This window comes from Fundulus heteroclitus, chromosome 2, assembly GCF_011125445.2.
Source record: "Fundulus heteroclitus isolate FHET01 chromosome 2, MU-UCD_Fhet_4.1, whole genome shotgun sequence".
In the NCBI taxonomy this organism is placed as follows: Eukaryota; Metazoa; Chordata; class Actinopteri; order Cyprinodontiformes; family Fundulidae; genus Fundulus; species Fundulus heteroclitus.
Genome location: NC_046362.1, coordinates 33,448,468 through 33,461,734, shown reverse-complemented (window position 1 = coordinate 33,461,734; position 13,267 = coordinate 33,448,468). Strand labels below are relative to the sequence as shown.

Below are 13,267 nucleotides of genomic sequence, written 5' to 3'. Positions count from 1 at the left end.
TGTCCCACAAGGAGGAGATCCAGGGAAGACCCAGAACTCATTGGTGGGACTATATAGCCCTGAGAAAGCCTCGGGTCAGTGGCGGGGTACACCCTGGACAGGTCACCAGTACATCGCAGAGACAACATAGAGACACACAGGACACACAACCATGCACACTCACACCTAAGGGCAATTTGGAGAGTCTCATTAACCTAACTGTCGTGTTTTTTGGACTGTGGGAGGAAGCTGGAGCACCCGGAGAGAACCCACACATGCACAGGGAGAACATGCACCCTCCATGCAGAAAGACCCCAGGGCAGGATTTGAACCCTGGACCTTCTTCCTGTTATAGGCATCAGTGCTGTTTTACATTAAATATCCTGAAAAGTTGTGCAGCATCCCATTCTGCTGATATTTCCTAAATTCAGTGACGTTTAGACACAGAAAAAAAACCTCAATTTAAAAAGTTTGTAATTTTAGGAAAGTTCTGCATTGAATTATAAAATTTATTTCGATAAAAAAAGGATCTAATTTTAGTTGAAAAGTCTGACTAAAGGATGCAATTAAAATGCACTAAAACGTTGATTTATCTATTTTATTAGGAGTAAACTGGTTCTAACGTCCCTCCTCGCAGCCCTGTTTCCTGCGTGTGGCGTCTGCATGAACTGGTTCCCAGCTTTCAGCTCCTCATGGCGTGGATGAGGGTGGACCTTCTGACGCATGTGCGTGCGCTGCTGTGTGGGAGTATAAAACCAGTAAAAGCTGCCGCCTTCAGGGATCACAGGCACAGTTTGCTTTTTTTTATATTTTCCCAGTTTGGAACACCATGATGTTCCCCTGCAGCGCCCTGCCCCCGCCTCTCTACCCGGGCTTCCTGCGTCCTCCCGCGGCTCTCTCCTCGCCCCTCAGCCGCTCTCTGCCCTCCGGCTTCCTGGTGGAAGATCTGCTCCGGCTGAGCCAGCCTGTCGGTTACTTCCACCGGACGTTCTCCCCCGGGAGCCCCGGGGAGTTCATCCAGCTCAGCCCCGGGCTGGGGGCTTCCCCTCGAGCAGCCGGGTCAGCCACAGAACCACCGAACCGAACAGGGTCACCGCACACGGGCTGTTCGGACTCTGGGTACCTCAAGTTCGGCGTCAGTACCATCCTGGCTCCATCTACACGAAGCGGTGAGTTAATTATTATTATTATTATTATTATTATTATTATTATTATTATTATTATTATTATTATTATTATTATTATTATTATTATTATTATTATTATTATTCAAGAAACAAACATATAATTAAACGTCGTTTTTTTTATTTATAACGTTATAATATTTTCATACAATCTATGAAGTTATGAAAACGCTTCACTTCAGGGATCTGAAATGTTTCGATCAATTACGTTTTAATTTCAGTGAATAAAAGAAGTGGTAAAAAGTTCAAATTAACATGGTGGCTTGTAGTAAAAAAAAAGTGTTTTATGCTAAGCATAAATTAATTTGCTAACAAGAGAAGTGTTTGTAACCTACCCGAGATGTATTAATTCATTTCTCACTTTTTAATTCCTTGAAAAAGTATAAATATGTCAGGAATATTACCAGCCAAATGAAAAGATTGTAAATGCAGGTAAATATGATTAATTTAAGGTTAAACTGGGGGCATATTTCAGTTTTATCTTTCATTTTGGCCACAGATTTTTATATTGCTGTTTATATATGAGCTAATGATATACATTTGATGTCAGATGTAAAAATTTGGTTGAAAATATCAATGTGAAGCAAACATTTGGGGAAAGATGCTGCGATTGGATGATTTTGGTGATTTTAATCATTTTATTGTGAGCGAATTTGACTCCTCTTTCTCCTCCGCTGCAGTTCAGAGTCTTCAGACCAAGTCGCTGCCATTCTTGGATGGAAACCTTCATCCTCTCTTCAGAGCCTCGTACTTCACAGGTAGGTCCACTGCCAGCCAGCTGCTCCTTCACATCTGGAAGGTTCAATGCTTTCCAGCCGATTCAAAGAGAGAAAACATCTCATTTGTGAGACAATTTGATGTGTTCTCACATCTTTACACCGAATCTGGCTGCAGAGCTGGATGTCGATCCAACTGTCTGTTTTCCCTCCTACAAAATCTCAAGGTTCTGGATAATCAGATAAATATTGATCATAAATAAAAACAATGTGGAGTAAAAATCTTCCTTCTGGGGAAAGGACTTCTGGGTGAACGAATTAACTAATAAAAATTGACCGGTCCATCATTGTGTTGGTTTTACAACATGAACTATTGGAAGCTTCTCGTTTTAAACCTGAACATTTAAATTACTGGATAAAACTCTTAATTTGGCTGAACGCAAAGATCTTTCTGCATATTATTTCTCTTATAAATTACTTTAACACTGAAGATTACAGATTAAACCAATAATATTACGACTCATTGTTTTTTTTTTATATGCCTTATCAATATTATTTGACAAATTAATGCAAAAACACAAAGTAAATCGTGTCATACCTAACTCAGATGTCTTTAAAGTTAATTTCTGGTCAGAGAAATCACTACCTTAAGATAAGGTAGTGATAAAAAAAAATACTTTTGAATGTTTTGTTAATATTAATGTACTGACATTATTTAAAGGGGAATTTAAATCTTATTTTATCTAAATATTTTTTAAGCCATGTGTGCCTGAAGGCCTCATCTCTGCAGCAGGATGATTAAAAGAAGCTCATTTATTATTTGGAACTTCATCGAAAGTGTCTGTTTAATTGTAAAACCAAATGCACAAACTACAATAAATGTATAAAATAAAATAAAAGGCTTAGCCAGAGTTTTAACTGAGCAGTAGTTTTCTCGAAGTTTGTTCCACATTTATAGAGCATCTGGAAGCAGCTTCTTCTCGATTAGTTCAACTCTGATGTAAACCTGTTCTGAAGGTCACAGTATCGCAGAAGATTTCAAAAATGTTTTGGTCTAAAGAAACATAACATTTGTTTTTTAATCAAAAACCTGTGACAGACCACTGAGGTCGAGCTAAAAGGTGGAGTTATGGGATTCATTTTTACCTGAAGACTCAAGCAGCAGATGGTCTTCATACCAACCAGAATAACTGTTACAGTCGAACAAAGATCAATAAATCTTTGCTTTTTCTCAGTGTTTCCCAGTCAATCAGGGACAAAACCTGCTGTCCAAACAGTGCTGTGATTCTTTATTAAAACCAACAATAGGTCTTTATGTAACTACAATATATTGCGTTTTTTCAAACATTAAGTTGTTTTTAATGGTATACAGCTGCATTTTTTCATAAAGCCGCCATTCCTTCCATCATGCAACGTCCTGAATCAAATATTTTTTTATAAATGTATCCTAAGTCTCCTGATTAAATACAATTAAGAACATTCAACGTGAATCAAAACTTTAAAGTTGGATGATGATAAATAAGTTCCAACTTTCAAAAGATTATTAGTTTCTGACAAAAATCATTTTAACTTTGATGAATTTTAAATTGACATTTGTGAAAGGTGTGCATAAGTTAAGTAAATCTGAATATCTGGGAGCATGTACAGTGCTTTGTAAAAGTATTCAACTCCCTTGTCTTTATACCTGTTTTGTTGTCTTATTTTATGTAATGGATCTGCACAAAATAGTCTAAGTTGTTGAAGTGAAATGAGAAAAAAAACATAAATAAAAAAGTAGTTTAAAAAATAAGAACCTGGAGATCGGCATGTGCATATGTTTTCTCCCCTTTTGCTATGAAGCCCCTAAAACATTCTGGTGCAACCAATTGCCTTCAAAAGTCACATAAGTAGTGAAATGAAGTGTGTGTAATCTAAGTGTCACATAATCTGTCAGATTAAACACCTTTCTGAGAGGCTCCAGAGGCTGCAGCACCATAAACTAGATTCACCACACCATGAAGACCAAGGAGCGCTTAGAACAAGTCAGGGACAAAGTTGCTGAAGTACAAGTCAGGGTGAGGTTAGAAGAAAAATCCAACACACCTCATCACCCTAAGAACACCATCCCCACAGTGAAACATGGTCTGGCAAGGTGTTTTAGCAGCAGGGACTGGGAAACTGGTCAGAGTCGAGGGAAAGATGGATGGTGCTAAATACAGAAATGTTCTGGATCAGAACCAGAGTCAGTCTGCTTGTGATTTCAGACTGGGGCGGAGGTTCTACACTGCAAAAAGGGAACTAAAAGTAAGTACAGTTTTCTTAAAATTAGTATATTTTCCCTTGATTTGAGCAGCTAAATAAGACTTTTTGCCAATGTAATGAGTAATTTTACCCCTATGATAAGATAATTAAATATACGGTACTCGAAATAAGATGATTTAGATGAAATGTTCTTATTTTAAGTGCAAAACTCTTATTCCATTGGCAAATAGTCTTATTTAGCTGCTCAAATCAAGGAAAAATACACTCATTTCACAGAAAATTTACTTACTTTTAGTTCCATTTTTGCAGTGTAGCCTGGCCAGCCAGACTGTCTTACTCCAAGCGGACTTCAATACACAGTTTGTCAATCTGGACAGGTTCAGACGTTCTGGTTTGAAACTTACCGGACTGGTCACAGCGCTTGAGGTGGGAGTTTTACGACATGTCACTCTTTACCCATAATGCAGCAGCGCTTTTCTGTAACCATAACAGCCAAGATGGCTGCCTCAATGGAGCGATGTTTTAATGATGCCCTTTAATATGTCCTGAACGAGCTGGATATAGCTTTAAAAACTCAACAACTGGCTGCTCTAAGAGCTAAAACAGAGCGCGTTGCTTGGAGTTTACGTCACATTCGCAGTTAACTAATTGGTTTTACGATGTTTCCGCTGACCCCCGTTAGTCCCACCTTTGAAATCGGGCTCTACCAGCGACTTTCCAAGCTGATATGCCGTGTTTACAGCCAAAGTCAGTTTGGCTGGCCAGGCTACGGAGGTTCACCTTCCATCAGGACAATGACCCGTATCATACTGCCAATGTAAGACTTGACTTGTTCAACAGGGAACATTTAAATTTGTTGGAAAGGCCTAATCAAAGTCCGGACCTTAATCCAGTCACAAATCAGATCTTAGACTTAGAGATCACTGTTCACAGGTGAAAACCATCCGACATGAGGGTGCTGGAGCAGTTTATCCTCGAGGAGTGGGCAAAAATACCAGAGGCAAGATGAAGGTGGCCACCCAACCTTTTTATCCAATAAGGACCCAACAGTCACCGACGTGTTAATCCTCAAACCTGCTGGAGTTTTCCCTCCCAAAGAAAAGATGACCCCCAAACGGATGACCTATAAAAGCTATAAAAGTTATGACCAGACTCAGTTCAGTACTTACCGGGAAGGAGTCGTACTACTATCAACAGAGGTGTCGTATTAGTATCAACAACAGACCTGAGCTGAAAGGTGACGCTTTTAATTTACCACTTGATCTGGTATAGTTCGACTTTCACAGAGCGTTCTCTAGAGGTCTGGGGTCACCGTTATGGGTAGGGCGACAAGCTCAGAGCTTCTGCATCTCCACAAAGAAACAAGCATTTTGAGGTGGTCTGAGCATCTGGAAAGGATACCTTCAGGAGACATCGGTGTGTAGATGTTTCAGCGGACACGTCCCTCTACAGCAGGGGTTCCCAAAGTGGGAGCTGGAAACCCCCGGGGGGTTGCGAAACCCCCTTTGGGGGTCCCTAGAGGATTTGTTGCTGATGCGCTAAAAGACGTGGTATTTCCTTATGTGTGAACTGATAGCAAAGTATAACTTTACAAGATGCTCAACATTCCTCATTTTACCACAAGGCTGCACTTGTTTTTGTAAGAGTTCTTATAAAAATACAATTTTTTTTTCTCGTAATTTTATCACTTTATTCTCATAACCCCACACAAAAATAAAAATAAAAACTGCCATAAGGGGTTTACCAGTTTTTGGCACAGTATATTTGGAGGTAGCAGGCTGAAAAGTTTGAGAACCTCTGCTCTAGAAGGTGCTCAGAGAAGACCCCGAATTGTCTGGAGAGATTTTAGGGCTGAATCGGGAACATGTTGGCGATTAAGTTGGAAGAGTTAGTTGAGAAGAAGAACTTCAGGACCTAAGGTTGTGATGGACGGACGGAGGGACGGATGGATCAATCCTGTACCAGTTTCCAGATTGGTGCAGAAGTTCTGGCCCGGTTTGCCCAGCCTGATGTTTAATCCAGAGGTTTCACACAGAGATCCAATAAAGCTAAACTTGGGATAAACATCTGGCTCAATGTTAGTGTAAATGTAAAGCATTAAAACGTAAAATATCTACGTCTGGAAGCGGAAATAAGAATTTAAATCTTATTTTAGAAAATACCTTCTGAAGTTTGAACATATAATAAATATCTGCCAAATGAAATACGTAAATTTTCCTGACTCTTCGTTTTCTCTCCATGCTTATTACGGGAATCCTAGGATCCTGGGATTCCCGTAATAAGGCAAGCAGGAGCGGCTCTGAATTGGCTTGTTGGTTCTGAAGGCCTCTTTAGCCACAACACTGACTGCTGACATTAGCACCAGTTGTCCTAATCTACAAATTAGTCCAGTTTGTTCCGCTCTGAACACATTAGTGCCGTTTGTCATGCCTCTAAATGTGAGGCGGGTATCTTCCCAGCTCAGGAACTCTGCCGTTTTCCCACCAAACCCCCTCCGCCTGCCCACAAAGCATCCGGCACCGTGACCAATCGGAGGCAGAGCCGCACACACACACACACACACACACACACACACACACACACACACACACACACACACACACACACACACACACACACACACACACACACTGCTCCTGGATTTCAGGCCTGGCTCCTTTTTTTCGGCCTCCTCTGCACCATATCGGACATCGGTTCTCACTTCTTTATGTTTTTAGGTTATTTGTGAACTCTCATATAAATAGTGCCTGATTTTAAAGCTTTGAGCTCAACCGTTGTAGTTTTAATATCTCAGGTTTTTTCCAAAATAAACTTAGCATGAAAAGTATGGAAATGTCTGTTTGGTTTATTATTTCTCTGCTGTAATAATGCTTCTTGGCGATATTCCTCATACCCTTGGAAAGCCCGTTTATTCCCCTTAAACTTTGCCAAATTTGTGCAGAAAATGCATTTATAGGTTGAGTTTGTAGGTTGCACCCAGGAAAAAAAACGAACCCAATTCTCTCCAACGATGCCAAAAAGCGCATTGTGCTATTAACTTTTGGATAGTGTTGCTGCTAATTTAATTAAACTTGACTCCATCCGCTGGGTAGACAGAATTGACTTTGTAAAGTGCCTTAAGATGACATGCTGTGAATCGGCGCTATATAAATAAATTTGCATTCAATTGAGTTGAATTTTGCAGAAAGAACTATATCTTGGCAATTTAGCAATTTCTTCGTTTTGCAACACAGGACCTTAAACGTGCGTGGAGGAACATTCTCGAGCACAACGGCCTGACGCCTCCTCCTCTTCCTGCTGGTCACCAGCTTGGTCGCACACTGCTGTAGGGTGGCTTCCAGTGTTTCTTGCAAGTCAGCCGATGGGATTGTGTTGCTCACTCTTGTATGGAGACTATAATAATAATAATGGGGTCAAAATCAGACCGGCTATAACATCATCTCTGCTCCTAAAGTCTGGAGGTTGGCTCTGATGAATCCTCCCCTTGGGGACAAACACTGACATCTCCTTTTGATGTCTCTCTGCATTAAGATTGTGTCCAATAATGAGAAACTTGGATTTTTTTTATTTCTTTATTTTTTACATCGAAGGAGTTGCTGCCCTACACCTGCCTCCACCAAATGTCGCTTGGTACTGGCAGAGAAGATGTGGCAAGTTTTTAATGGGTACAACCCACGTATTCCTCTCTGCTGGTCAACCCACAATAACCGGATTTACCAACAGAGTTATTACCGAGAATAATTGTTACAACAAAGAAATGTCCACACTTTTGATATTTTGCCAGGTTTATGGTTGATTACCTTCCCAATTAAAATCTTTGGTACACTGCAAAAGTGAGCCCAAAGTAAATAAAATGTTCTTGAAATCAGTGTATTTTTCCTTGATTTGAGCAGGTAAATAAGATTATTTGCCAATGGAATAAGATTTTTGCACTTAAAATAATAACAGTTCATCTCCATCATCTTATTTCAAGAGCAGGATATCTAAATATCTTATTTTAGGGGTAAAAATACTCATTCCATTGGCAAATTGTCTTATTTAGCTGCTCAAATCAAGGAAAAATACATTTATTTCAAGAATATTTTACTTACTTTAGGTTCTCTTTTTGCGGTGTATACTTGCACTTTTATGGCGGTTCTGATGTAACACTGGTGTAAAAGTTCACTTCGATTAAACCCAGTTTTATGTAGATAATGCCAAATGAGAACAAATATCTCAGGGCACTAGACAAACGAGTCTAATTAACATCCAGTTGTACTGGTACAAATTCAATTTCAGCTCAATTTATTTAATTTCCAGTCCGTCACGACTTTTTCCAGATGCAAAATTTGGCTAAAGAAGAATTCATAGGACTTAATGGGTCTCTGTCAATGTCCGGCCTTTCTTTCTGACGTGTCTTCCGCCAACATGTGTGATAATTCTCACATGCAGGTGTGTGAAGCAGCGAAGACTCGGACCTGCCTCTAATGGGCCTGTAATATACCGGCCTGTCGACGGCCTTTTCCACTCAATTCATTACAACACAATCAGCTTTCTCTGTGCATTTGCAGCCCATACACCCCACCCCCACCCCCCCTTCATGGTTCATTAGAGGCTGTGTGAGCCGCTCTTTGGAGGGCCTGTCTCATTAGCATCGGCTGTGTTTCCAGCGCCGAACAAATTGGGCTCTTCAGGCGTCAGATTTGAGGCAGAACGAGGATATTATGAGGAGCATCGGGGAGCCTGTGTGCTCATTACAGGGACAAGAAGGGGCTCACAAATGCCGACAAACGTGGAGGATAATCACGCGACAAAGTTCACAAGACCTCACGCTAAATCTGCCGCTCAGTTTCTCACGTGTGGGAGAAGATGGCGTGCAAGGCGGAGTCCTTCCTTGAAGTGATCTGAGATGACTGAAATACAAAATGTGAAACTGGGGGCTGAGTTATTTTTAAAGTTGATAACATTAGCGGGAAGTAAGTTCAGTTTCCTTTCACCTAAGTCTCCTTCACATCAGAGCATCACTACAAGACTTCAGGGCGCCGGCATCAATGATCCCTCATGTTTCTTCTGCTTTCAATTGGTGTTTTATTGGTTTCTTTGAACCGGCCTTTTTCCAGGAAGGAATAATTGTCTAAAGAAAAAAAAAACACCTGCGATGATTCTTCAAAACAAGAATTTGGTGCATGAGTTGGAGTTTCTTATTTAATGTTGTACAGATTTAAAATTATACATACAGGCTCAAAAATATACATACGTTCACCAATTGTTTTTATTAGGTGCTGCTGGCGTCATTTCCTCTGCTACACACTTTAACGTAGCAATACTCAGAACAGGAAAGTCCAAGGAACTCAGTGAAGATCCAAGAAGGAAAGTTGCTGAATGAAAAAGTTGCAACACGCTGGCTCCATTTTTTTGGAGCCAATTTTAGGATAATCGGTTTAAACAATCGTATTATTCGTATTTCCAAGTTAATCAGACAGCCCAACGCTCAGGAACCAGCAAGGCTCGAACCTGCTATGCAGTGGAAACTACTGGACAGAAGTGTCCGCTCCAAAAATCTGCAGCTACCCACATGGACAAGCTGCATGCCCTCTGGAGAACTGCAAACACATCCGAAACTGCAAGAATGGATAAAACAGGTTTATGTTGACTTCTAGAATGACTTTCCCAAAGCTCCGACCTCAGTCTCACTGAAATATTATGCGCTCCTTGGGTAGACCAACCAGTTTAAATTAAATCTGCTGAAGTTAGATACTGAGCCAGAATGATAGTGGAAGCCTGCTGATGGTTGCAAAAAGCCTGTGGAGAAGGTGCTGCTCACTGGGAGACAATTAACCCAATATTAAAGGGGGCGTATGCATATCATGAACAGATCATTTTGATGCTGTGTGGACTGAAATAGTTTTATTAAAAATTGTTGTTTGTGGTGTAGTCATTCCTCTATGGGGAAGACATAATAAATCTAAATTTACAGAGCCTAATATACTTGTTTTCCTAAAGTGTTTCATCTTAAATGTCAACAATAGCCATCAGTCTTCCTCTAAATAATTATGAATATGTGTATTTTAACTATGCATTTAACCTGCATCGTCACTCTCTGAATACAGAGATATAATACGGAATAATAACAATAATAACTGAATAAATCTCTGTTCTCTCTCCCTCTCATTCTCGGTTCCTGCAGCCTCCTCGTCCTCCGCCGTAGTTCCTGTTCCAGGAACCTTTTCTTGGCCTCTGCCCCCGCGGGGGAAGCCCAGGAGGGGAATGCTGCGGCGGGCCGTGTTCTCGGACCTCCAGAGGAAGGCGCTGGAGAAAACCTTCCAGAAACAGAAGTACATCAGCAAACCAGACAGAAAGAGACTGGCTGGTAAACTTGGACTGAAGGACTCACAGGTACTAGGATCAAACCGGTTCAACAGATTCTTTATTTTTATTTTATTTTTTTAAATGGCTGAATTGGAATCAGTTTTGCACTGAACTCCACAGGTTGGTGGAGAAAATTTAGAAAAAGTGTTTATTTTTTAAATTTCTTTAACACGTCGTCTCATTGAGATCCAAAATCTCATTCACCAAAGAGAAAAAAAACAAATAACAAAAAAGTTACCAAGACATAACAATACAAATACTTAAAACTGTTATTAATCGTGAAGCTCCATGATAGACAGCTTCCATCATATGTAGAGAGGTGGCAGCTGCCTTCATATGATCAATATCATCTGAGAGATGCACTGAAAGAAAAGTGTTTTTTTCTGAGGAAAAACCCCAGTTTGATCTTCATTTTATTTACAACATGCTCAATATGTGAATTTAATTACTTTTGATTTCTGTGCCAAAGTTCTTGTTAGTCTTAACAAACTCTACTGGTGCTCCTGTCATTGTTTTTTATGGAAGGGAGAGTTTCTTTTTATTGGCAGACAGCAGGACTTTTATCTAGAATAAAGTCGGATTCAGAAAGCATCATATTATTTATGTTCTGCTGCAAAATCACTTTGGGTTTTGAGTTTTTAATCAAAGCTGCTCTTCAAATCCACCAGTGGAGGACAGAGGGTGTGCTGCCCTCTACTGGATCATCTACGCAAAGCAGGACGTATTAATTAATTAATTATTGTATAGATTTTTATATTGTTTTGCAGAGTCGGACATATTTAGTAGACAGGTTATTTTTGTACGTTTTTCTACAAAAAATGTTTTTTTTGCCTTCTTTTTTTTTACTAGTCTAAAATATGTCGGTTTGAGGTTGAGATTCAGCCTTTTATGAAACAACAAAACAATAAACCTCTTGATCTTTTCGGTCAGAACTTGACGAGTTTGGCCAGAAGATTCTCATCAACTTTAAAATAACAGAAAGTGAACATGTGAGAGAAGCAAACCTGGAGTTTTCATCTGTTCCCGTCAGATTGACAACAAATCAAAAGTCACAGCTAAAGCTTTGCCGCATTGTTAACAGTATAAACGCTCCGGATGAGCAAAAAGCCAAAAATCCTTCTTTTGAGGAGGTTCCCTCACTGATGGTGATGGTCAGTTAACCGGTCGGCTGCTGGTTGTCCTCTTAAATCACGTGAAGACATTGAAGACGGTCTTAGTTTTTAGCTGTTTCCTTTGAGTCATTCTTCTGCTGGTAAAATTAAAACAGCTTCTACGTTCTTCCCAGGTGAAGATCTGGTTTCAGAACCGCAGGATGAAGTGGAGGAACTCCAAGGAGCGGGAGCTGCTGTCGACAGGCGGCTGCCGCCAGCAGACCCTGCCGACAAAAACCAACCCCCATCCGGACCTGACCGACGTAGGCAGCACCTTCCGCCAGCGCAGGAACCGGCCTGCAGCCGACGGCCAGGAGTCACACCCCCACCACCACCACCACCGTCCCCAGAGCCCCTCCTCTCCATCAGACCTGAGCAAACAGTCGGAGCTGTCAGAGTCCGACAGCGAGGAAATCACGGTTTCATAGAGAGGATTCATGCACTGCAAAAAACAGAACTAGAAATAAGTAAAATGTTCTTAAAATTAGAGTATTTGTCCTTGATTTGAGCAGGTAAATAAGATGATCTGCCAATGGAATACGATTTTTGCACTTAAAATAGGAACAACTCATCTCCATCATCTTATTTCAAGTGCAGGATGTCTAATTATCTTATTTTAGGGGTCAAAATACTCATTCCATTGGCAGATAATCGTATTTACTTGCTCAAACGAAGGATAAATACACTAACTTTAAGAACATTTTACCTATTTTTAGATCCGTTTTTGCAGTGTGAGAGAATCTCCAAAGTGCCTGAATCTGCTCTGTAAATATCTGTATTTACTGCCAGTGTTTCTGTACAGAGATGTTCGTTTGCAGCTAAGGAACGGTTCACTGTGCTGCTCTAGACTTAATATTTGTAGATCTGAAGGTTTCAAGTTACAAAATGTCTTTTTTTTTGCCCCCCAAATACGTTTTGCATTTTCATATTTTTGTTAAAATAAATGAAAAGAAAATCCTTTATTGTGTTTATTGACGTGTGCAGCTGTGGTCACGTGTTGAAGGGTCGAGTTTCACCTGAGTTCACCTTTACAGCCGATAACCTGGGCCTGTTCTGCAGCAACAGCTCGCAAAAACCACATCTGAATGACTGATGAGACCAAACTGGAGACGTTTGACCACAACGCTCAGCACTACGTTTGGAGAAGACCAAACCTACCATGTCAAAGCTAAAACCAGTCAGCACTGTCGAGCGTGGTGGAGGAGGGCTGATGATTTGCAGATGGAAGATCTGGGGACCGAGGAGCCATGTTTCCAACAGCCGAACCCGGCCCAAAACAGAACCAAAACCAGCTTTATTTGGGCCTGGTTGTGGCGAAAAATCAAAGAATTTCATTTTGGGTACATTGCTCACAACATACAGACATTTGGTACACAAATATAAAAAGTATATTCTTGCTTTTTTCGCCAAAAGAAAAGGGGTTGTGAGTTGTGGGAGTAAAATGTACTTTGTTTCACAGCATAGCTGACTACTCAGACTGAAAGGTGTTCAATGTGTTCATCAGGTCGACAGCTTGGGGGGAAGAAAATGTGTCTGTGGCGCCGAGCCGAAGGGGGGAAAGTCTGAACAGTTTGTGTGCAGGATGTGAGCCGCCCCTAGACTTGTAGAAGTCAGCCCTGATGATCCTGTCTGCAGACCTGACTGTCCG

At 40.7% G+C, this 13,267-nt stretch overlaps 1 protein-coding gene across 1 annotated transcript; it reads left to right on the top strand.

Moving 5' to 3' along the window:
* Positions 1 to 655: 655 nt before the first annotated feature.
* Positions 656 to 12,130, top strand: LOC105929648 (homeobox protein DBX1-B). Its single transcript, XM_012867500.3, has 4 exons — positions 656 to 1,148; positions 1,844 to 1,921; positions 10,287 to 10,495; positions 11,754 to 12,130. Exons 1-4 carry the CDS (start codon positions 809 to 811, stop codon positions 12,045 to 12,047), a joined length of 921 nt encoding a protein of 306 aa, XP_012722954.2. The 5' UTR covers positions 656 to 808; the 3' UTR covers positions 12,048 to 12,130.
* Positions 12,131 to 13,267: the final 1,137 nt, after the last annotated feature.

Excerpts from the sequence above, each read along its gene's own strand:
- LOC105929648 (XM_012867500.3), top strand. The coding sequence starts at position 809 with ATGATGTTCCCCTGCAGCGCCCTGCCCCCGCCTCTCTACCCGGGCTTC. Across the intron at positions 1,922-10,286 it reads CAGAGCCTCGTACTTCACAG|CCTCCTCGTCCTCCGCCGTA; the intron begins GTAGGTCCACTG and ends CGGTTCCTGCAG. Across the intron at positions 10,496-11,753 it reads TTGGACTGAAGGACTCACAG|GTGAAGATCTGGTTTCAGAA; the intron begins GTACTAGGATCA and ends CGTTCTTCCCAG.